At 42.0% G+C, this 25,852-nt stretch overlaps 1 protein-coding gene across 3 annotated transcripts in view; it reads left to right on the top strand.

The window, feature by feature from the left end:
- The window catches only part of LOC135217351 (WASH complex subunit 4-like), a 953,363-nt gene that overhangs the window by 891,641 nt on the left and 35,870 nt on the right, over nt 1–25,852 (top strand). For all 3 annotated transcript variants that reach the window (XM_064253202.1, XM_064253195.1, XM_064253186.1), the window contains 2 exons: nt 37–217; nt 18,476–18,576. In XM_064253202.1, coding sequence (XP_064109272.1) covers nt 37–217; nt 18,476–18,576 — 282 coding nt within the window. The remainder of the gene's footprint in view (nt 1–36; nt 218–18,475; nt 18,577–25,852) is intronic.

Below are 25,852 nucleotides of genomic sequence, written 5' to 3'. Positions count from 1 at the left end.
ACAGTTGGTAATACATGATTTTTTTCTTTTCCTTAGCTTCTGGTAGATGTTTTTGCACCTGCTCTACGGGATAACAAGAATAGTCACCTTCGAAATTTTTACCTGATCATCCCTCCTCTCACTATCAATTTTGTTGAACATTCGGTAGCAGCTAAAGACAATCTAAATAAGAAAAATAAGGCAGGTGCAGCATTCACTGATGATGGATTAGCAATGGGTAAGTTAAGCAGGTTCTTGTAATTGCAGTTTTCATGTAGTTTGACAAGACTGCTGAGGGAAAGAATGTTAGTGTGTATACCTTCAGTTTAACAAGTATGATACCAATATTCAAAAGGCAGCTAATTCGACATTAATGATGATTAATTCTCTTTAATGGAAATTTTATTACTGAAAAAATCCTCCAAACTGATTTATTGGAGTATATTTAATGTCTTCATTAAGAGGGCTTTTGGAAAAATTTAGGTATGGAAGAATGACATACATTGGACAAACCATTACTGTACTTAGCGTAGTGCTTTAGTTCAAAGTTACAAGCTGAATGCAGACTTAAAATACAAACCAGGGTGAGAACACATCGCTAATGCTTTTCACTAAGTGTTTTACTTTGATCTTTTCTGGGCTCAGTTCGTGTCGCTTCGTGAAATAATCCCTTAAGTTCATTATTTCTAGGTAAATGATACTAACATTACCAGAGAAAAATAAAAATAGGGGGATGTCAGAGTAACTGACTCGCTCACCCTAAATAAAAAGAGGGTGTCGGTATGGTGCTGGGGCAAGTGAGACCACTACCACGAACCTCTTGGCATTTAGAATTCTCCTTCATCAAAATCCCCCCTCCCTGAGAGAGCTGACACACGGCCGGTGTTGCAATTACTACTACACATCCCACCACGCCGACCGCAGCGCCTCTCGTGGACATCCTTTTCGTTAGCGAACTTCTGTATGCACGTGTCTAAGATTGCTCTGTGTTTTTGTGTACTTTTTGGGATTACTTTCGCTCGAGATGGAATTACAAGCTATCGCCGCAGCTAAGTTAAGTACCCCGAAAGGTTATATACTAGTTTTAGTCAGCCAGGAGCTGTTTTTACCATTTTTTAGGTGCAATAATAGTCTCCCTGGTCTGGCGCATGGCTCGCCTTGCTGGCTCGCCTCGTGCTCGGTTAGCTACTTCGGTCTCCCATACCGTGGTAACTATTCCTTGTGTATATATGCCTTTATCATGAGATATTTTTACGTGGTACAGAAGTTTCCACTCCATTCTATGCTTACATCGTACTATTCGGAAATCCGTTGCCTAAGCCTTAGTTTAGTGTTCATGCATGCATGTCCCTTTGTCTAGGTGTTTAAGCGTGTGGGTTATTATTTTGATTTATTTTATGGATAATATTCTTTAGTCCAGCCATCCTGGCCGTCGCCCTCCGTTTTACGTATCGGCAGAGGCCAGCTCCCGAGTGGTTTGCTCGTTCCCCTTCGGGGAGACTAGCCTACCTCTCCTGGACGTCCCTCCTTTTTCTCCCACTCGTGATTTCCTTCTTTTCTTTTTATTATGATGTACTTGTTATGGGTTGCATGTTAGGGCGATCAGTGTGGCCTAGGCTATGTTTTGTTGCATTATCGCCTTGTGGTCCACCTGTGCTTGCGTTGATCAGTTTGATTCAGGCTATGTTTTGTTGCATTGTCACCTCGTGGTCCACCTGCACTCACGTGAGCCAGCTGGTCGCCCTGGTCCCAGTCCCCCTCCTCCCCTTCCTCCCACGTGGAGGGAGGGTTAGTCCTTGCTCGCTCACAGTCGCTATGGCAACCATCCGGGCACCCCTCCCCTCTTCCTCCCTACCAGGGGGGATACGGGAGTCATGGACTTAAGCAGGGGTCCTGTTGAACCGGTCACGTTTTCTTTGAGCTTCGGGGAGGTCCCGGTGTGTTCAGGTTGGGTTGGCCACCCCGCCAGCTCGCGTCCGGCCTTCTCCGGTGTTCTATGGTTGTTCTCCTGTTCCCTCCCTATCTTTACGTGTATAGCTGGCTCTGCCAGCTCTTTGGGCGGGGAATACGGAGTAGACCTTACATGCTTCCCCTATATTTTTGGTTGTTGTGGTCTCTTTCATCTTCCGGTGTAGCACTCACTCACCATCTGTGTGCCCCGTGGGTTAGCGGAAGGGTTCTACAGCGGAGCTAGGCTCCGCATACACCATTATTTGTTTTTGTTTTAGTGTTATTTTGCTTATCTTTATGGATAATCTTCTCACGTTCTCCGCTGTGTTGTACCCTCACCTCGGTGTACTATATGTATATGAGCAGGTATCTGGTTTGACGGAAATCTTCGCTCCGGCGTACCGGAGTTTTCAAACCAGTTTACCGAGCCCTATGGACTCTCTCACATGGATTACAGGAGAGGATTATGCCCAAAAATTTATTTTACTCCGGCATGCAGCGGAGCATCATATCTTATGATGGGTCCTGTTAGTATACTGACTTATGTATCTGTTCACTTACAGGCTACCAACTGTCAGGAGGCGGGATGTAACGCTGTCCTGCAGGACCCTTGTGGTCATGAGGACCCACACTCCCTGTGCAGGACCCACACTCCCTGTGCTGTCCGCCACAATGAATTGATCGTATGGCATCACGAAGCCTGCTCCATATGCTACGAGCTTGTGGAACAGTTTTCTAGCGGAGTAAGTATATACCGGCGTAGGTATCGTCTCTTTCTTGGTATATACTGTCAGATAATTTAGTTTAAGATTGCTTATAATCATCTAGATTTGTAAGTTTTAATGATATATCTTCGGGGCTTCATTGTAAGAACTACAGTGACCCTTTGTTTCAGGCTGCCGCCGTGAAGGACGCCGCGTTGGCCACCCTGAAAGCCTGGGTAGGTGGCTTCGGGAAGAATGCACCGAAGGGGCAGCCGTATATTCTAGACAAAAACATGGCTGTCCGAATCTTCCCAGGCAGCAAGTCGACCGGCTACGTCGACCCTGTTGCGGCAGCGCCGGCTATCGCTGCCATCCAGCTACAAGTGGAGCAGGCCTGGACGGAAGGGGCAGCTCCGGAGATCACAGCGGACGTTGCCACCCTGGACCTTAACATAGAACCTATGACGGTAGGGGAAGGTGAGTTGATGGTTGAGTTAGGTTTGTTGGGCGCTGAAGGGCTTCCCTTGGGCGCGTCTGGATCTTCATCTCCTGTCCCTTCTTCTGCTTACTTCCAAGGTTTTTCCGCATCGGAAATTCCGGCTAGGACGTCTGCTGCCTCGGTTGTTCCTAAGGTGAAAGGACAACGTGAGCAAAAAACCCTGGAGAGGTCGTCTTCTAAGAAGACTTCGGCCTTATCTTCTCATAAGACTCCGACTCACCATCCCGGAGCAGAGAAAGCGAAGACATCTTCTTCGCACTCCAAAGGGTCTAGGGGCAAGTTCTCTAAAGAAAAGGTCCGCACTCCCGCCGAGCCAGTACTGTCTACGTCCACCGGAGACCCCTGCAGCGACCAGTACCTCTGGCCCCTTCGATCCCGACTCCTTTACAGCAGGGGTCATGCAACAGGTGGGGAACATGGTAGGGACAATAGTGAACGATAGACTTGAGCAGATGCTTGCCCAGATCTCCACCTCGTTCGCGCAGTCCGGTCAGTCGATCCAGAACATCTCGGATCGGCTGACGAACCAGGAGAACTTGTGGGTGGGTCATAGCCAGAATCCCCCAGCAGTTCTTCCTCTGGCAGGCACCGGAGTGGCTTCAATGCCCAATTACGACTCTCTCCCCGCATTCACCATGAGTAATCCTTGGAGGGTAGCAGCCTTCGCACCCTTCAAGGACAGAATGATCTCAATCCCGGACTGTGGAACTCATCGTATCGAGGACTTCGAGTTCCACCCCGCCGATCTTCAACCACCTTTCATGGGGTATGCTAGATTGACGGAGGCAGCCCTAAATAGAGAAGATAAGATCCCGAAAGAAACTGTAATTTACAGTCGGGAACAGGCTCAGAGAGAATGGGTGAGGTGCCTGGAAGATTGGGACTGCACCAATACTAGGCTTCAGGCATTCAAGAGCCCATTCACAATTTTTGTGACGGAGGAGGAGGCACCATTCCCCTTCACCACAAAAATTGCGGAAGTTACCATCCAAGCCGCCATGAAAGAGGAGCCTCTCCCTCAACTGAGAGACCCGACGTCCCCACTCTTCCCAGCTTCTGAGGATCTCTGGGCTGACCTTCCGGCGTCGTTTACAGTTGGGAAACTCAAACCGGACTGTGCTATTGAACAGTTCGGGGAGAGACTCCCGAGACTGCCGGACAACTTGATCCAAGCGGAATTCGACACAAGGATCAGGTTAGGAAGGACACTGAACGCCTTAGTGATGACAGAGGTTGCTGCCATGACATATGGTACGGAGCCTCTGTTTAAGCTCTTGGCTAAGGCACAGATGCAAACCGTACAGTCGGATCTGTATGACTTTGTAGTGGCAAGACGAAACTGCAGGAAACATGTCCTGCAGGAAGCGACTATAAGACATGAACCAAATAAGTTGCTGTCGTCTTCAATCTGGGGAGCGGACCTCTTCCCTGCAGCTGCTGTAAATGAAGTTCATCATGAAGCAACCAGGCTCAACCACAGCCTTAGGGTCTTTCTAGGAAAAGGAAGCCAGAAAGCACCCCCTCTTGTTCTAAGAAATTGAAGAAGCCCAGGAAGTTCCCGAACTTCCAGGCACAACAGCAGCAACAATTCGTTCAGGCAGTCCCGGTTTCACAACCCGTGCAACCGTCGACTTCCAAGTCCCAGAACCAGCCCATCCTCCTCTTGACGCCTCAAAACCAGCCCTCGACCTCCTACACTGTTTCCCCAGCTTTCAATCCGGTATTTGAAAGTCAGGCGTTTCAAGCCATCAATAGGTTTGCAAGGGAAAGCAGAGCTAGGGGTGCATTTTGACAGAGGGGTGGCGGAAGGGCACCCAACAGGGGGAGACACTTCCGTGGAGGGCGCGGAGCACGTCCTGCACAGTCCCAGTGAGAACCCTCAGGTAGGAGGGAGGCTGTTCCTCTTCCGACACAGGTGGGGATTCAGCAATTGGGCACAAAGTATTGTGTCCAGAGGGCTGGGATGGAGTTAGATCAAAGGTCCTCCTTCATCCAAAACATTCCTTCAAATACCAACGAAGGAATTGACAGAGTATGCACAAGAGCTCCTTCAGAAAGGGGTAGTATCAAGAGTCAAACATTTAAAGTTTCAAGGACGTCTGTTCAGCGTGCCAAAGAAAGGCTCAACAAAACAAAGAATAATCTTAGACTTGTCCCGTCTAAACTTATTCATTCGTTGCGACAAGTTCAAAATGCTGACTATTTCACAGGTATGGACCTTACTTCCCCGTGGGGCCGTCACCACCTCTATCGATCTTACAGACGCATACTATCATCTCCCAGTCACAAGACACTTCCGCCCATACCTAGGCTTCAAGCTGGGAGACCAGGCATTCTCTTTCAAAGTGATGCCCTTCGGGCTGAATGTAGCCCCCAGGGTGTTCACAAAAATACCGGAATCAGTGGTCACACAACTGAGGTCACAAGGGATAATGGTAGTAGCGTACATCGACGATTGGCTCATTTGAGCAACAACCGTTGAGGAATGCCTCAAAGCCACAGGCAAAGTAATTCAGTTTCTGGAACATCTACAGTTCCAAATAAACAAGACCAAATCCAGGCTAAAGCCGGAGTCTCGTTTCCAGTGGCTCGGCATTCAGTGGGACCTGAACTCCCACACTCTGTCAATTCCGTTGGCCAAAAGGAAAGAAATATCCAAGTTAATAAGACAATTCCTCAAATGCAAACAGACGTCAAGGAGAAACCAGGAAAGGATCCTAGGTTCCCTTCAGTTCGCATCAGTACAGACGTTCTGTTGAAAGCAAAATTGAAGGATATAAACCGAGTTTGGCGCTCAAGAGCAAATGTCAAATCTCGGGACAAGTTGTCAGTAATTCCACCGGTTCTTCGCAAACGTCTCCGCCCCTGGGCGGAGGCCAAGAATCTGTCCAAATCAGTTCCTCTCCAGTTCCCTCCTCCAGCGTTGGTTATCCATACGGACGCCTCTCTAAGCGGGTGGGGAGGATACTCCCAATTCAAGAAAGTTCAAGGGACTTGGTCGCCTCAGTTCCGCCAGCTTCACATAAATGTATTGGAAGCCATGGCAGTAATCCTCACTCTGAAGAGGCTTCTACCAGCCAAGAATTCCCATATAAAGCTGGTGTTGGACAGCGCAGTAGTGGTACACTGCATCAGCAAGGGAGGATCCAAGTCAAAACATGTGAACCATGTCATGATAGCCATTTTCTCTCTAGCAACCAAGTACAAATGGCATCTATCCTCCACCCATCTGGCGGGAGTAAGGAACGTGATAGCAGACGCCCTGTCTCGATCAGTTCCTCTAGAATCGGAGTAGTCCCTGGACAAGCGCTCATCCAGTGGATATGCCAAAAGGTCCCAGGTCTCCAGGTGGATCTTTTCGCATCTCAAGCGAACCACAAGCTCCCTTGCTATGTGGCCCCCAACCTGGACCCTCTGGGTTATGCCATAGATGCCATGTCCATAGATTGGAATCAATGGAGGAAGATTTACATCTTTCCTCCAGTGAATCTTCTATTGAAAGTCCTGAGCAAACTCAGGACATTCAAGGGACAAGTAGCTCTAGTAGCCCCGGATTGGCCCAAGAGCAACTGGTATCCTCTCCTCCTGGAATTGGGTCTCCGACCTCGACGGATTCCCAATCCCAAGCTATCTCAGTCAGTACAAATGAGGACTGTGTTCGCTTCCTCAGGAATTCTCAAAACCCTAACTTTATGGACTTCATGAAGTTTGCGGCTAAGAAAGATGCAAATATCGATCCCCAGAATATCCTTTTCTTAGAATCGGATAAGAGGGAATCAACTTTACGTCAGTACGATGCTGCTGTAAAGAAATTGGCAAATTTCCTGAAGGAAACAAACACCCAAGCCATGACAGTTAATTTAGCTATATCCTTTTTCAGATCCCTGTTTGAAAAACGTCTAGCAGCTAGTACTATTACCACTAATAAGTCAGCTTTGAAGAAAATCTTCCAGTTTGGCTTTAAGATAGACTTATCAGACTACTACTTTACGTCTATTCCTAAAGCCTGTGCTAGGGTCAGACCTTCAGAAAGGCCTAGTTCAGTTTCATGGTTCTTGAATGACGTTCTGAAACTGGCTTCAGACACTGACAACGTTTCATGTAACTATTTAATGCTATTAAGAAAAACATTATTCTTACTAAGTTTGGCCTCAGGAGCCAGAATATCAGAACTGTCGGCCCTTTCCAGAGATTCTGGACATGTGGAATTCCTCCCCTCAGGAGAAGTCTTACTATCTCCAGATTGTAGATTTCTGGCCAAGAATGAGGACCCCTTAATGAGATGGGCTCCTTGGAAGATCCTCCCTCTTCCACAAGACCCTTCTCTTTGTCCGGTGACGACCTTACGAGCCTTTCAGTCCAGGACATCTTCTAGATCCTCGGGCCCCCTCTTTATGAGGGAGAAAGGTGGCACTATTTCAATAAAAGGGATTAGACAACAAATCCTCTATTTTATCTAACAGGCTAACCCTGACTCATTCCCTAAAGCCCATGACATCAGGGCAGTAGCCACCTCTATCAAATACTTCCAACATATGAATTTCGTTGAATTGAAGAAGTATACAGGCTGGAAATTGCCGATAGTTTTTAAACGGCACTACTTAAAATCCTTGGAATCTCTTAAATTTCCGGCAGTGGCAGCGGGAAACATAGTTTCTCCTGACACTGTTCAGTAGTTGTAGTCGAAGATCCAGATCTCCTTTCTACCTGCCTCACTAACAATTCACCTAACCTTACCGTCATGTTCAATTGGGTCCTTCAGCCTTAGCTGCCTAAAAAGGCTACTTATGGTGATGTGCCCCTTATTTTTTTGCTAGGGGCACTCACAATTGTAAATATTGATTACTGACTGTAACCATTTAGTGTCGTTTTCCCTTATTTTTTTGCTAAGGAAACACACTTATGTGTATATTAAGATATTTAATCATATTGTGTCATAAAATCTAGTTCTAAGTTATCATAAGTTAGTTTAAGTTTAATTTTAAGTCCAATTATGCCTTAAGCTAACTTTTATTATTTTAGGTTAAGTTAACCTTAGTCATGATAACTTGTAAATTTTTTCAACTAGATTATATTCATTTATTTTCTTTCTTTCGTTGTATTGAGACCTTATTTTAATTTTCAACCTTGTGCTAATTCTCTGGTACTATTTCATGAAGCGACACGAACTGAGCCCAGAAAAGGGATTTTGACGAAGGAAAAATCTATTTCTGGGCAAGGGTTTGTGTCGCCTAGTGAAATCCCACCCTGTTCTCCCACCCTTGCGCCCAAGGTTGGCATCTAACTTCAAGGATGGCCACGAGAGGCGCTGCGGTCGGCGTGGTGCGATGTGTAGTAGTAGTTGCTGGCGCCGGCCGTGTGTCAGCTCTCTCAGGGAGGGGGATTTTGATGAAGGAGAATTCTAAATGACAAGAGGTTCGTGGTAGTGGTCTCACTCGCCCCAGCACCATACCTACACCCTCTTTTTATTTAGGGTGAGCGAGTCAGTTACTCTGACATCCCCCTATTTTTATTTTTCTCTGGTAATGTTAGTATCATTTACCTAGAAATAATGAACTTAAGGGATTATTTCACTGGGCGACACAAACCCTTGCCCAGAAATAGATTTTTCCTTCATCAAAATCCCTTGTTTGGTATGATAGCTGCTGTATCACTCTCAACTTGTTTCACAAGAAACCCAGTACTACATACTTACAATATGACCCAATATATCAACAAACAAAAAAAGTCCCCATCATGTCAGTTCTCCAGAAAATGAAAAGAAGTTTACAGCAGCCTACAGCCCCATACATTTTTTTCAGAATTACCTTTACACCAAACCAATCACTCTCTCATCTCCATGGTTTAAAGCATTCTTAACTACCATCATTAAAAAACTCTTAATGGCTCCTAATAACACGTTTTTTATGATGTCACCTCAACACCCTCCACATTGCTTTCCTGTCTATTCTAGCATAAGTTTTTAAGTTTGTGTGTGCCACACACAAGTTTCCATTTTCATGTAACTTTTTCATAAAGCAACCATTTACTTTAGTACACCCACACTGTTCTTCCCCATCAAACCTATCATCTGATTTCCATATCTTATGATGCCCTTTAAATACTCTTTTGTAGAGATGAGTTGTTGAGTAATTGCTCGTTTATTTCTAAAAGGTCATTGCATGAGTTGTTTCCGGGTTTAATTAATTTGATAAAGAATGACTAGGATGTCTCCTTGTAATTTATTGGTAAAATGGAGAAGCAACTTTCTTCAGTTTTGATTACTTATGCATTTTTACTGACAAGTAATTTTAGCTTTGTAATGAGAATGTGTGTGAATTTTCAGTATTACTCAAGAGCGTAAACTGTAGGATGATTTTTGTTCATAAACGGTAGCTCCTTGAATTTATTAAGATGAAATTGATAAAATTTTTATGTCAAGATGAATAAAATGTTATAGTAAAATAAATGTTGTTGCTTGAATCTTAACAAATGTTACAGATTTACAAGTGTAATAATTTCCTTAGAACTGAGAAAAATTCAGATATTTATTGATGTGTGAATTCTGTTCTAGGAAGTGATCTTTCTACTGATATTGAATCAAAGGTAATTATATTATGAAAAGAAATGTGGGGAAGGCAAGCTTAGTGTGAAACAGTCTCCCTGAGGATATCATGGAATCGGAGCTTCAAAGGTTCAAGCAAATATGCAATGCATTACTACCTTAATAGTATTATTCTTGTATTTTAATACATTTTTACCTATATATTTATTTATTTTATCTTTTTTAGTAATTTACATCTCTTCTTTTTGTATTTCTCTTTATCTCCTCTCTCTGGAAGCTTGAATTTCAAGCCAGTGCCCCAATGCGCTTGTTCCATATGAATAGGTTTCACATTCTGAATAGTAATAAAAACAAAACAAAAATTATAGCATACCATGTACCTCATATAATAATTAACAGTATGCCTCCAAAACTTGCATAGTCATCTGTATCACCTTCAGCTTTATAAAATGGAACAACAATTAATCCTTACCCCTAATCGTTCAGAAATTTCCCTTTTATATGACTTCCTTACTTCCTTGACTGTCACAGTTACAAATATCTTAAACTTACAATAATCCATTTTCACATCAATCTTTTACTCATACCCTTGTACTTTCCTTTTTTTTACCCATTTTATGAGTCACATTTTCTCCTTCAGGCAGTCCCCAGTTATTGGCGGGGGTTCTGTTCCTTGGGGTGTGCTGATAAGCAAAAACCGCCATTAACCCTTAAATGCCTATTGGACGTATTATATGTCGACTAAAATTGTCTGTCGGGTGCTTAATGGACGTACGATACGTCGACTACAAAAAGTTTTTTAAATATTCGCGGAAAAATAGTAAATAGGCCTAGTTTGCAAAAAATCTGAAATCACATGCATTGAGGGATGCTGGGAGTTCACGGATCAAGCTGTTGTTTTGTTTATAAGCATTACCCAGCCGCGCATGCATGAATTGCTTTCTTCTCGCACCAGCAAGCACCAACAACACGTCGTCGGAAAGCGATCTCTTGCCCCATTTGTGTTTTGCAGAACTTTTGCAAGTGTTAGAGTAGGCAGTCCCCGGGTTACAATACGGGTTCCGTTCTTGAGACGTGTCGTAAGCCGAAAATTGTCATAAGCCGGAACATCGTAAAAAATCCTAAGAAAAGCGTACTTTTAATGCTTTGGGTGCATTGAAAACTATGTAAACTGCATTCTTATTGCATTCTTCATTAAAAAAAACCTTCAAATATTGATTATTTTGCATTTTTGGTGTCATATTTCATCTGCCAGATGAGCGTTGTAGGTGTCGTAACCCTGGAACATGCGTCGTAACCTTGGAAATAATGTCTGATGAATATAATTGAGAAGCACCTTAACCTCGGAACGTCGTAACCCGAACCCATCGTAACCCGGGAACTGCTTGTATTTGTGACGTAACAGGACATTCCCAACGTTGTCAGGAGCGTGAAAGGCGTGTATTGCCTGTCGGTAGTGATAGTGTGAGGCGAGTTTTAGACTTGGATGCTGGAGAGGGACCAAGCACCCAAGGTGATCCAGCTTTCCAACGCCGTGTTGTGCAGCCTCGTGTGGCCAAAAGTGTCCAAGGACCACATCCTGTGCCTTTTACGACCCCTAGAAAGCTTTGGGGTGTCTTGATTGGCATTCATAAACATTTGGGAGGCCTCCAACAAAAGGACATAGACGAATACTTGTTAGAGCTCGATCGAGAGCAGCTTGAAAGTCCTCATTTTGATGGCAGTTGGTCATCTAGTGACGAGGACATCACGCCCGATGTCAGTGATGTTGAATATTTGCCCCCAATGTCTGTACAGGAGCTCGAATTTAGTGGTTTCAGTGCGGATGAGGGAGAGTCTGAGGAGGAGGAGGAGGCTCCGCCGAGTTTTGCTGTTGGGGACGAGAGAGAGAGCGATGGTGAAAGCGAGGGAGATGGGCCAGTGGGGTGTGGTGGGAGTGCGAAGCCGTGCCCGAGCATGCGCACGGGCCCGTAGAAGGTCACAATGTCGCGGCAGCCTAGGTGAAGGCCATTCGTCCGAAAGTGATGAGGGGTGGTTGGAGGACCCCACCCCACCTAACATGTACCCATTTACAGCAGCACCTGGACTGACCGTACATATTACTCTCACTGCACTGGGGTTCATCCCTGACGTGGGAATTGCTGGAATACCGCTGTGACGAACTGCGGATGACGTTGTCATATCACTGGCAGGGCTGCAACCTCATGGACATGGCGCAGTTTTTGGGGCTCCACATTTTTTTTGGAATGATGCCTGCTGCCGATGTCAGGCAATATTGGAGGCGGAATTTTTTTTTAAGTATGCCCAATGTGCCCGATGTTATGGCCCATGATAGTTTCCTGCCATTGGACAGGTATTTCAAAGCCTTCAACCGAAGGGCCATAACCCGGAATAACCCCGACCGCCTCATCTTAGTCTGCCAGTGTTGGACTACAGTGTGAACGGTGCCAGTTTCTCGTGGTTCCTGCCAAGAACCTTTCTTTGGATGAGGGGATGATGCCTTACAAAGGACGTCTCAGTATAAAAGTGTACAACCCCAAGAAGCCAAAGAATTATGGTGTAAAATTATTTTTTATTATGGAGTCCAACACTGGATATGTTGTGGACTTCTCGGTGTATTCTTGGGTCTTCTCCACGCTGTGTGACACTGTCTTCGGTCTTGTGGATCATTTCCGTAACCATGGATACCACCTGTTTATGGATAATTATTATAACTCGGTATCCCTGGCCCAGGAACTGTATGAAGCAGGTGTGCACGTCAGTGGTACCCTTCGTTTGGTGTGTGGCACCCCAAATGTCCTCAAGAGGTTCGCTAGCCAGCCGCAACATCTGGCAAGAGGAGAGACAGAGTGGCGGCGGAAGGGAGATGTCTTCGTCATCTGTTGGAAGGGGGTCCGACTCGTCCCCATGATTACGACGAGTCATGAGCCGATCCAAGAAGAGATCGTCCAGCGGAAGAAAACACGTCGGCAGGGCCGAGTTACGTATGAGGAGTTTTGTATCCAGCGGCCTACTGTCATTGGGCACTACAACAGGCACATGGGAGGAGTTGATCTCTTTGATCAACTCATCCAGTATAATCCCTTCGCCAGGAGAACCAGGAGGTGGACACAGAAGCTCCTCAAATATATCTGTCAGTTGGCCCTCCAGAATGCCTACATCCTCTACTGTGGGTACAATTCCGACCCCCGTAGGTTGTCCCACAAGCAGTTTCTCGAGGTGACCGGAAATGCCCTCATAAACTTCAATCCTGATGAGTGGCCTTCCAACACCGCCCCTCTGCCCCAAGCTCCAGATCTGCCCCTAGAGGAAAGGGCAGATGTTAGGAGGGCCAACCTTGGTCATCCTGCTCCTGCCGTTACTGCCGCCGCCCCTGCTGCCGCCACCCTTGATGATGCCGCCCTCTCTCAGATTCTGACTTCCCGTCAGATAGTGGACCCTGTGTGTCGGCTGCAGCCAGGGGATCACACACTGGAGCTCCTAGAAGGGCGCAGGCAGAAACGGTGCCGAGTGTGCCATATAAATGGCAGAAGAAGAGACACCCGGTATGTTTATCGCACCTGCAAGGTAGCACTTTGCTGCAAGTATGGGGGAGTGTGACCGCAAATACAACACTGCGGTCATATATTGGAATGTGCCGACCCAAGGGACAATGGAGGGCGCAGCGGACCGCTGAAAAGCGGCCCGTCAGCAGTAAGGGCGCGTGTCTTCCTCCTCCACCTGTACCTCATCACGTTGAGAGGAAAAAAAATGCAAGACTCTTCAATGGAGGAGGGAGAAAAAAAGAATAGAACGAAAAGTCAGGATTTTGAGTGAGTATTCTGCATTGATTTTACATTTTGTTTTATACTTATAACAAGTTTTTATATATCTGTATTTATTGGTGTTTTGTATATTATTTTGTTTTTCTATAATAAAAAAGTTTTTCACTTGCATTCTTTTTAGTTATGTATTCGTCCAGACCTAAAAGAATAAAAAATTAAAAATATATATATATATATATTTATATATAGATATATATATATATATATATATATATATTATATATATATATATATACACACACACATATATATATATATATATATATATTATATTATATATATATATATATATATATATATATATATATATATATATATATATATATATTGGTATTTTTTAGTAAGCAAAAAATCTAACATTCTAGTGATATTCAATCATTTACCTTCATTTTGCAACAAACGGGAAGTCTCTAGCACAATATTTCGATTTATGGTGAATTTTTGAAAATCTTTTTCCTTCCTTCCGCTCGCGGTAACTCGGCCAAAAATCTCAGAAATGCTTTAGTCACCTTGTTGTAATTTTCGCACCGTTTTATATTAGGCCTTACATACAGTGTTATACATGAAAATGTGTGCAATTTCATGTAGAATACAATAAAAAATATCTCATGGTTGTAGCCTTTGTCAGTTTTGAAATATTTCCATATAAATCACGATAAATAGAAAAAATTCTACCTTCGGTCAACTTTAACTCGACCGAAATGGTCGAACAATTTAATTGTAAGCTAAAAATCTTACAGCCTAGTAATATTCAATCAATTACCTTCATTTTGCAACAAACGGGAAGTCTCTAGCAAAATAATTCGATTTATAGTGATTTTTTGAAAAAAAACTTTTTCCTTCTCTCCGCTCACGGTAACTCGGCCGAAAATCTCAGAAATGCTTTAGTCACCTTGTCGTAATTTTCGCACCATTTTATATTAGGCCTTACATAAAGTGTTATACATGTAAATGTGCGCAATTTCATGTAGAATACAACAAATAATAACTCATGGCTGTAGCTTTTAAAAGTTTTGAAATATCTTCATATAAATCACAATAAATAGAAAAAATTCTACCTTCAGTCAACATTGACTCGACCGAAATGGTAAAAAAATGCAGTTGTAAGCTAAACCTCCTACAGTCTAGTAGTATTCAATCAGTTACCTTCATTTGCAAAAAACGGGAAGACTCTAGCACAATATTTCGATTATGGTGATTTTTTGAAAAATCTTTTTCCTTCCCTCCGCACGCAGTAACTTGGCTGAAAATCTCAGAAATGCATTAGTCACCTTGTCGTAATTTTCGCACTGTTTTATATTAGGTCTTACATAAAGTGTTATACATGAAAATGTGTGCAATTTCATGTAGAATACAACAAAAAATAACTAATGGTTGTAGCTTATATCAGTTTTGAAATATTTTCATATAAATCACGATAAATAAAAAAATAGTAAGCTGAAACTCTTACATTATTGTAATATTCAATCAGTTACCTTCATTCTGCAACAAACAGGAAGTGTCTAGCACAATATTTCGATTTATGGTGATTTTTTAAAAAAAAACTTTTTCCTTCCCTCCGCGCGCGGTAACTTGGCCGACAATCTCAGAAATGCTTTAGTCACCTTGTCATAATTTTTGCACCGTTTTATATTAGGCCTTACATAAAGTGTTATACATGAAAATATGTGCAATTTAATGTAGAATACAACAAAAAATAACTCATGGTTGTAGCTTTTATCAGTTTTGAAATATTTCCATATAAATCACGATAAATAGAAAAAATTCAACCTTCTGTTAACTTTAACTTGACCGAAATGGTCGAAAAATGCAATTGTAAGCTAAAACTCTTACATTCTAGTAATATTCAATCAATTACCTTCATTCTGCAACAAACAGGAAGTCTCTAGCACAATATTTCGATTTATGGTGATTTTTTGAAAAAAGCTTTTTCCTTCCCTCCGCGCGCAGTCACTCGGCCAAAAATCTCAGAAATGCATGAGTCACCATGTTGTAATTTTCGCACCGTTTTATATTAGGCCTTACATAAAGTGTTATGCATGAAAATGTGCGCAATTTCATGTGGAATACAACAAAAAAATAAGTCATGGTTGTAGCTTTTATCAGTTTTTAAATATTTCCATATAAATCACGATAAATAGAAAAAATTCTACCTTTGGTCAAATTTATTTCGACCGAAATGGTTGAAAACTTACGGTCTAGTAATATTCAATCAATTACCTTCATTTTGCAACAAATGGGAAGTCTCTAGCACAATATTTCGATTTATGGTGAATTTAAAAAAAAATAACTTTTTTACATCCTCGTGTTACGAATTCATGCATCATTTTGTGATAATATTTTCTCTGCGTTGCTTGGATCGTTTAACAATTTGTTATATACCAAAATCATTGCAATTTAGTGTACAATACAACGAAAAAAATTAACTCATGAGCTTTAACCATTTTGTTCACATTGTGCTGTCATATATTCCAATATTTATATATGATAATGATATTTTTTTCATTTTATATGGTTGCATACTTAAGTTCAGGCAATGACAAAAAAAGGAGCCAAAAATGAACTCTTAATCTTAAAAACTAAGCGTGCTGTGATTTTTTGAAAAAACTTTTTTTCCGCTTCAGCGCTAACTCCCGAACACAGCCGGCATACGAGAGACACTTTGGGAAATAGCGGCTCTGCGTTTAATGGTTAACCAAAACTCGGCGATTTATGGTCGAATAACACAAGTGTAAGCTAAAACTCTTACATTTTAGTAATATTCAATCATTTAACCTCATTTTGCAACAAATTGGAAGTCTCTAGCACAATATTTCGATTTATGGTGAATATTTTAAAAACACTTTTTCCTTACGTCCGCACGGTAACTCTGCCGAAAAGCTCAGAAATTCTTTCGTCAGTTTGTCGTAATGTTTGCACCGTTTTATATTAGCCGTTACATCAAGTTTTATATATGCAAATGTGCGCAATTTCATGTAGAATACAACAAAAAAACAACCCATAGGTGTATCTTTTATCAGTTTTGAAATATATTCACATAAATCACGATAGGTGCCAAAATTTCAACCTTCGGTCAACTTTGACTCGACCGAAATGGTCGAAAAACGCAATTGTAAGCTAAAACTCTTACATTCTAGTAATATTCAATCATTTACCTTCATTTTGCAAAAAATTGGAAGTCTCAAGCACAATATATTTTGATTTATGGTGATTTTTTGAAAAATACTTTTTCCTTCCTTACGCGCGCGGTCACTCGGCCGAAAATCTCAGAAATGCTTTAGTCACCTTGTCGTAATTTTCGCACCATTTTATATTAGCCGTTACATAAAGTGTTATGCATGAAAATATGCGTAATTTCATGTAAAATACAACAAAAATAACTCATGGTTGTAGCTTTCATCAGTTTTGAAATATTTTCATGTAAATCACGATAAATAGAAAAAATTCTACCTTCGGTCAACTTTAACTCGACCAAAATGGTGTAAAACTGCAATTGTAAGCTAAAGCTCATACATTCTAGTAATAATCAATCAGTTACCTTCATTTTGCAACAAACGGGAAGTCTCCAGCACAATATTTCGATTTATGGTGAATTTTTGAAAAAAACTTTTACATCCACGCATTACGAATTCATGCATCATTTTGTGATAATATTTTATCTGTGTTACTTTCATCGTTTTACAATTTGTTATATACCAAAATCATCGCAATTTAGTGTACAATACAACGAAAAAAATTAACTCATTAGCTTTAACCATTTTGCTCACAGTGCGATTTGTATACAATTTTTTTTGCGTTGATATATATTCCAATATTTATATATGATAATGATATTTTTTCATTTATGATGGTTGCATACTAAAGTTCAGGCAATGACAAAAAAAGGAGCCAAAAATGATTTCTTAATCTTAAAAACTAAGCATGCTGTAATTTAAAAAAAAAAAAACTTTTTTCAGCTTCGGTGCTAACTCCTGAACGCCACCGGCATACGAGACACACTTTGGTAAATAGTGGCTCGGCGTTTAAGGGTTAATTAGTAGAGATTAGCAAAAGACTGTTTTTTATTATATCCACTTTTTATGGTGATTTATTGACTAATATCAAGAGATCTCTTTGAGATATTTTATAACAATATGCTCTCAGGATGGGAGACTGCTATCTACTAGCTTGCACTTGCTGCTTTTAATAATACACGAATTTTAATCGCTTTCAAATACCAGCCATAAAGTAATAATTGTTTGGGTCCCTGTTTCTGAGCCATTTGTTAATTGAATAGCCCAGTCTTAGGGATCGGTGAAAGTGATACTTTGATTAACTCTTGTGGTGGAGATGGCAGGGTACATCCATATCAAAATACCTGGAGATGTTGTATACTCCATCATGGCATTTTTATATTTACTTCAGATGTTGGGCCTCTGCAAAAGTTTTCATCTGCAACCATAATTATTTATTTATTATAAGAAAATTCTTTAAAATAAATATAGTCAATGACCTTCCTATCATGATGCCAGAGCCCTATTTGTCCCCACAAGAAATTGCTTAGAAATTTTGACATTTATGAGGCTGTGGTATATTTCAATGTGTATATTTCAATGTAGGTATGAGTAGAACTTTGGATATTTATATGTAATGTTATGCATACGTTAGGAAGTAATTGTTCATTTTAATAATACAGTATTAACCTTCGTCAAATCCCCCAATTGGACAGTTTTATTTATGCTGCTCTCACTTTGAAATATTATATTACTGGTTTAAGTCATCATATAACACAGTATTGCTTAGCAAAAGAAAAAGGTTTAATTGTGAGGAAAAATGTCTATATGATTTAGGCAGGCATCTGTAATTGTGTGTTTGACTCTGTATGAATTTTGATCATTGTTGTTAAATATTACAGATTGATGAGACCATGGTGTGGACAACTATGCTGGAAAAAGTTATATTTACTAATGACTGTATTGTTTTCATTATGTTCTAGGAATAGCTTACTTGCTGAAAGTTCTTGACCAGAATGCAGCATTTGATTCTCTTCATTGGTGGTCAGGAGTTCGTAGAAGGTACATCAGTGAACGTGAAAAGGTAAGTTAACCCCTTGTGGTAAACTCCAGGTAGCATACACATATGTTCAAGATTTGGCACCACATAGTTTGAACAAATTTTGTAGGAAAAATGTTCCTAGTTCCATTAATCCTACACTTCAGATCACTGTATGAGAGTTGGAGTGAGCTGAGAAAGATTCAGTCTTGTTTGATGTGGTAAAGGGGGATGTTGTCACATATTTTACAATAAACATACTCAGAATTTATTCCTGGTTTTAGATCTTATATTTTATGGTGTTGTCTGAGCTGTAATTATAATTTGACAAAATTAAAAAAAATATATAAGAAAGAACACATATAACTTGGTAAAATTACCATATTTATACAACTGTCTTAGGGAAATTAAGCCCACACCAGGTGGGAAATATTCACTTTCAACTTCCCATGAAAGGTTCAGAAATTTTTTTAAAATTTTGTTCTTATATCCTGAGCTTATGCATATCTTCCTCTTTCTATTATTGAGTTTTTATTTGGCTTTTCTTTTAATTTTTTAAATTGGCCATCCATAAATTTAGGCCGGTCATAGGGGTATGCATTAGTTTATATTAGCCCAGACTGTGAGGATTAATGACCACAACATTGTTTCTGTATGTTATTTCCATGCATTTATTTTAATTATTTCAAATTGTTCATACAGAATGGTCATATAAACTAGCAGTGGCACATTTAAGAGGGGGACACCTGGTCACTTTCCCCCCCCCCCCCCATGGATAGAATAATATGCGAGTCTCAAAGCTATAATAAAATACTCATGATAATGTGTATCCACTGTACAAAATCAAAATATTGATAGAAACACAAAGTTTAGTTATATGTGCAATTTGTTTTTCTTTGGCAGGTATGTATTTAATGCTTGTATTTGCCAAAGTAACTTCACCTGCTACTTCTTTGTAAGCTATAGTTGTTGGAAAATATAACAATCCTCATAATTATAATCTATATATCTCTCTCTCTGTCTGTGTACATATGTGTGTACAAACATATAAATATTGATATATGTACTGTATGTGTGTACACATTTTATGCACACACACACTCACACACACACGCACACACACACACACACACACACACACACACACACACACACACACACACACATATATATATATATATATATATATATATATATATATATATATATATATATATATATATATATATATATAGTATATGCACAGTGGTCCCCCCCGTATTTGCGGGGGATGCGTACCAGACCCCCCCGCGAATAGTTTAGAATCCGCGAATGTTTGGAACCCCTATAAAAATGCTAAAAACAGCCTATTTTGTTAGTTAAAACTTAAGAAAAACACTAAAAATTTTCATACTTGGTTTTTTTAATAGTTTTATCACAAAAAGTGCATTTTATGATGAAATTGATAACAAAAACCAGGAATTTGTAGATATTTCTCATAGAAAAAATACCGCGAATGCGCGAATTTTCCGCGAATAATGCAGGGAAACGTTCCCGAGGATTAAATCCGCGAATGTGTGAGTCCGCAAATCCGAGAACACGAATACGGGGGTTCCACTGAATATATATATATATATATTATATATATATATATATATATATATATATTATATATATATAATATAAGGGATTTTGACGAAGGAAAAATCTATTTCTGGGTGATTGGCTCGTGTCGCCCTATGAAAGTAATCCTTAACATCATTCTTTCTAGGTAAAATTAGCCTAAAATTACCAGAGAAAAACAAAATTAAGAAAATGTCAGTAAAACTGACTCGCTCACTCTTAAAAAGAAGTGTCGGTATGAAATAGGGGCGAGTGTGGAACACTACCACGAGAAAACAAACACCAATTAGAACTTCCCTATCAGAATCCCCCCAAGAGAGAGCCGATACCAACGGACGATGCAGCCTCTACTACTACTACTAGAGGACGCCACGGACAGCAGCGCCCCTAGCGGTCATCCTTAATTAAAACATAAATACATCTTGTCCTGCAAGGGGGGGGAAAACAAACCATAAAAAAGGGATGGGTTTCATAGGGCGACACGAGCCAATCACCCAGAAATAGATTTTTCCTTCGTCAAAATCCCTTTTCTGGGCTCAGCTCGTGTCGGCCTATGAAAGAGTACCAGAGAAACAGACAAGATGGAAAAGGAAATAATGAAAAACAGATTAAAATGATGGATATAATATAAGTAAATCAATACAGCATACAAATTAAGCACTTAAATTAACTTATTACAATAATCAATAACAGAATGTTAGTAAACTTAAAGTACTTAAATGGTAGATAATAAAAATTATAAATATGCATGTAAAATAAGGAAATTTTTGGATTTACTTAATTAGAATATATAATTACAATTATATACATACATGTGTCCCTAACCGCCTAGCCATAAAAATAAGGGTAGGTACACTCAAGTCCATCATTAATACAATTAATACAATTAATTCAAATATATACAAACACATTGTGACTGAAACTTATCACAAACAATGGAGAATTTATACAAACATATTGTGGCCTACCCTAGCATAAAAATAAGGGTAGGAACACTGAAGTACATATTAGTACAAGGGTGGTTGTCCCTAGCAAAAAAATAAGGGACAAACCACTATAAGACACAACGGCTAAGGCTATGATGTTGAGTAGCCTGACGATAGGTTGAGGCATGTTGGTTGAAGTAGGTAGAAAGGAGAACCTGGATCAATACTACAACTAACTAAGCAGTATCAGGAAAAGAAACTATGTTTCCCGCTGCTACTGCTGAAAACTTTAAAGATTCCAAGGACTTTAAATAATGCCGTTTAAAGACTGTCGGGATTTCCATCCAGTATACTTTCTAAGATCCTCAAAGTTCATATGTTGGAAATAATTAATTGAGGTGGCTACTCCCCTGATATCATGTGCTTTTGGGCAAATGGACTTCAGGGTTGGCTTGTTTAATGAAGTAAAGGATTTGCTGTCTAATGCCTTTAACTGATAAAGTACCACCTTTTTCTCTCATGAAGAGAGCACCGAGGATCTAGAAGAAGTACGAGATAGAAAGGCTCTAAGAGTTGATACTGGGCAGAGAGAAGGATCCTGTGGAAGTGGGATAACCTTCCAAGGAGCCCAACCTTAAAGCAAGGGATCTTCATTTTTGGTTGGCTAAAAAGCTTACGATCCGGAGCAAGTAGAACTTCTCCTGATGGGAGGAATTCCACATGACCCGCATCCCTGGATAGAGCCGACAGTTCTGAAATTCTAGCTCCTGAGGCTAGGCTTAATAAGAATAATGTCTTCCTCAGGAGCATTATGAATGTACAAGATGAGTTGTTCAGTATCTGAAGCTAGTTTGAGGACATCATTTAAGAACCATGAAACTGTAGTAGGCCTCTGAGAAGGTCTAAGTCTAGCACAGGCTTTAGGGATAGATGTGAAATAAGAATCAGTCAAATCTATCTGAAAACCTACCTGAAAGATTTTCTTCAAAGCCGACTTATGAGTGGTAATCGTGCTAGCTGCTAAACCTTTTTCAAATAAGGATCTGAAAAGGATATAGCCAAATTAACTGTCATGGTTGTAGTGTTCGATTCTCTCAAGAAAGATGCTAATTTTTTAACAGCTGAGTCATATTGTCTAATGGTTGACTCTCTCTTATCTGATTCTAGGAAGAGAATATTCTGTGGATCAATGTCAGCATCTTTATTAGCCGCAAACTTCATGAAGTCCATAAAAGTTTTTTTTTAGGGTCGGAGAGTTCCTGAGACGAACACAGTCCTCATTTTGTACTGATTGTGATAGTTTGGGTTGGGGATCCGTTGAGGTCGGAGACCCAATTCCAAAAGAGAGGATACCAGTTGCTCTTGGGCCAGTCCGGTGCAATCAGAGCTACTATCCCTTTGAAAGACCTTAGTTTGTCTAGGACTTTCAAGAGAAGATTCACTGGAGGAAAAACATAAATTCTCCTCCACTGATTCCAATCCAACGACAGGGCGTCCGTGGCATAAGCCAGAGGGTCCAGGTTGGGGGCCACATAGCAAGGGAGCTTGTGGTTCGCTTGTGAGGCGAAGAGATCCACTTGGAGACCTGGGACTCTCCGGCTTACCCACTGGAATGACCCGACGTCCAGAGACCACTCTGATTCCAGAGGAACTGACGGGACAGGGCGTCATCTGCTATCACATTTCTTACTCCTGCCGCCAGGTGAGTGGCAGACAGATGCCATTTGTGTTTGCTTGCTAATGCAAAGATGGCTATCATGACATGGTTCACATGCTTGGATTTGGACCCTCCTCTGTTGATGCAATGAACTACCACTGCACTGTCCAAAACTAGCCTTAGATGAGACTTCTTCGGGGGAAGCAGTCTCTTCAGAGTAAGAAATACTGCCATTGCTTCCAACACGTTTATGTGGAGCTGGCGAAATTGAACTGACCAAGTCCCTGAACCTGTTTGAACTGAGAGTATCCCCCCACCCGGACAGGATGCATCCGTGTGAATGGTTAACACTGGGAGGGGATATTGAAGGGGTACTTTCTTGGCTAAGTTCTTTACTTTTGACCAAGGCCGTAGTTGGTTTTGCGGAGGATCTGTGGAATTACTGACAACTTGTCTCGATATTTGGAGTTTGCTTTTGACCGCCAAATTCGATTATATCTTTCAGCCTTGCTTTTCAGAAGGATATCTGTTACCGAAGCAAACTGAAGAGACCCTAGGATTCTCTCCTGGTTTCTTCTTGACGTTTGTTTGCATTTGAGAAATTGCCTGACAGATTTTGCTATTTCCTTCCGTTTGACCACTGGAATTGATAGATTGTGGGAGGACAAATCCATTGGATTCCTAGCCACTGAAAACGAGATTCCGGAATAAGTCTGGATTTCGTTTTGTTTTATCTGGAACCCAGATGTTCCAGAAAGTGAACTACCTTTTTGGTAGCTTTGAGACATTCCTCGACTGTTGGTGCCCAGATCAACCAATCGTCGAGGTATGCCGCTACCATGATTCCCTGAGCTCTCAATTGTTGTACAACCACTTCTGCTATCTTTGTGAATACCCTGGGGGCTACATTCAGACCGAAGGGCATCACTTTGAATGAGAATGTCTGATTTCCTAGCCTGAATCCTAGGAATGGGCGGAAGTGCCTGGCTATAGGGATATGATAGTATGCGTCTGTAAGATCGATGGAGCATGTGACGGCTCCACGCGGAAGTAAGGTCCTTACTTGCGAGAGGGTAAGCATCTTGAACTTGTCGCAGCGAATGAAAGAGTTTAGCTTTGACAAGTCTAAGATTACCCTTCTTTTTGTTGAGCCTTTCTTGGCACGCTGAATAAGCGACCTTGAAATTTTAGATGTTTGACTCTCGCAATAGCTCCTTTCTGAAGGAGTTCTTCCGCGTAATCTCTAATTCCTTTGACGGTATCTGATGAAATGATTTGATTGGAGGAGGATCTTGGATCCAGCTCCAGCCTAATCCTTTGGACACTATGCTCTGTGCCCAACTGCTGAACCCCCACATGTGGACGGAAGAGGAACAGCCTCCCTCCTACCTGGGGAGCCTCATTGCTGATGGGCGGGTTGGCCACCACGCCCTCCTCTGAACTGCTTACTCCTTGTGCCCCTTCCTGCGCCACGGTGACGAAAGTAACCTCTCGCCCTACCCCCCCCTCGGTTGAGAGTAGCCTTGAGCCTCATAAGCAGGGTTAAAGGCAGGCGAGATAGCGTAGGAAGTCGAAGGTTGCGATTGCTGGGGCACCAGGAGGAAAGGCTGGGTTTGCTTAGATGTAGCAGGTTGTCCCTGTTGGGTAACTGGGACCTGCCTGCACAAACTGCTGCTGATGTCTGGAGTTTTTTTTATATGGCTGGAACCTCTTACCAGCCTTCTTTGGTTTCTTGCCAGCAGTGGGAATGGATTCCTGTTTCCTCTTAGAGGAAATACCCCACCTAGCTCTAAGGCTCTGGTTGAGTCTAGCAGCTTCGTGGTGGACTTCGTTCACTGCGGACTCTGGGAAGAGATCCGCTCCCCACATGCTCGCAGCCCAAGAGTCTATTAGGCTCGTGCCTGATAGTGCACTCTTGAAGAACATGCTTCCGACAGTTCCTCCTGGCTTGGAAGAAGTCAAAGGTCTAACAGAACCGTCTGAAACTGCGATTTCGCCAGGATCTTGAACAGCGGTTCGTTAGCGTATGAAAGAGCAGCCATTTCCGTAACGATAAGAGAGTTAAGGGACCTGCCAAAACCTAGTTCGCGCATCGAACGTCTGCCTGGATTAGGGAAATCCGGCAGCCTAGGTAACTTCTCACGAACTGGTCCATAGCGCAGTCCGGCTTGAGTTTACCCAGCGTGAAAGTAGCTGGCAGGTTTTCCCATAACTCTCCGAAGGCGGGGAAGAGTGGCGAGAAGTAGACTCCGACTCTCTCAACTGTGGAACGGGCTCATCCTTGAGGACTGCCTGAAGAGCCTTCTCCACCAATTTCGTGGCGAACGGAAGAGAGACCTCCTCTTCCGTCGCGAAAATAGTGAAGGGGCTCTTATAGGCCTGGAGTCTAGTGTTAGTACACTCCCAGTCCTCAAGGCAGTGAACCCATTCCCGTTGGGCGTGATCTCTACTGTAGAGGACTGACTCCTTCGAGAATCTTGTCCTCTCTCGTAAGAGCCGTTGGCGTCAGCCTAGCATACCCGATGAAAGGCTGTGACAGACCCGGAGGATAGAACTCGAAGTCCTCAATCCTTCGAGTGCCAAACTCCGGGATCGAAATCATCCCGTCCTTAAAAGGAGCGTAGGCCGCTACTCTCCATGGATTGTCCATAGAGAAAGCTGGCAAGGAGTCGTGAAGGCGGAAGTTGAGAATCCCCGTGCTAGAAGCAGGGGAGACTGGGGAGGAGCCTGGGATAGCCCAGCTACCCGATCCTCATTCTCTCTCATTCTATTAGAGAGTTCCTGGACCGTCTGTCAGTTTGAGACAGACTGCTCGACAATTGCGCGAACATCTGCTCAAAACGTGTTCCCCAATCTGAAATTTGGGAACCTACCATCACTCCTACCTGCTCCATCATTCCTGGTGAGACAGGAGAGGGAACGCAGGAGCTGGTGCTTGCCACCCCTGCCGGCATAGCCGGAGAGGGGCAGCGGAGGCGGGAGAAGGCAGCGACTCGGAGGTAGCGCGAGCCTTCTCCTTCGAAGCCTTGCTTCTGGAGCTCTTCGACTGGGAAGAGCTCGGCTTAGCCTTTCACCGCGTCGCTTATGCATCGATGACCTTCCGGCCGATAGACGAAGACGACTTCCTAGAAGTCGT

Source organism: Macrobrachium nipponense, chromosome 19 (assembly GCF_015104395.2).
Source record: "Macrobrachium nipponense isolate FS-2020 chromosome 19, ASM1510439v2, whole genome shotgun sequence".
NCBI lineage: Eukaryota > Metazoa > Arthropoda > Malacostraca > Decapoda > Palaemonidae > Macrobrachium > Macrobrachium nipponense.
The sequence above is the reverse complement of the archived record's forward strand: the minus strand, read 5'-3'. Positions and strand labels throughout refer to the sequence as shown.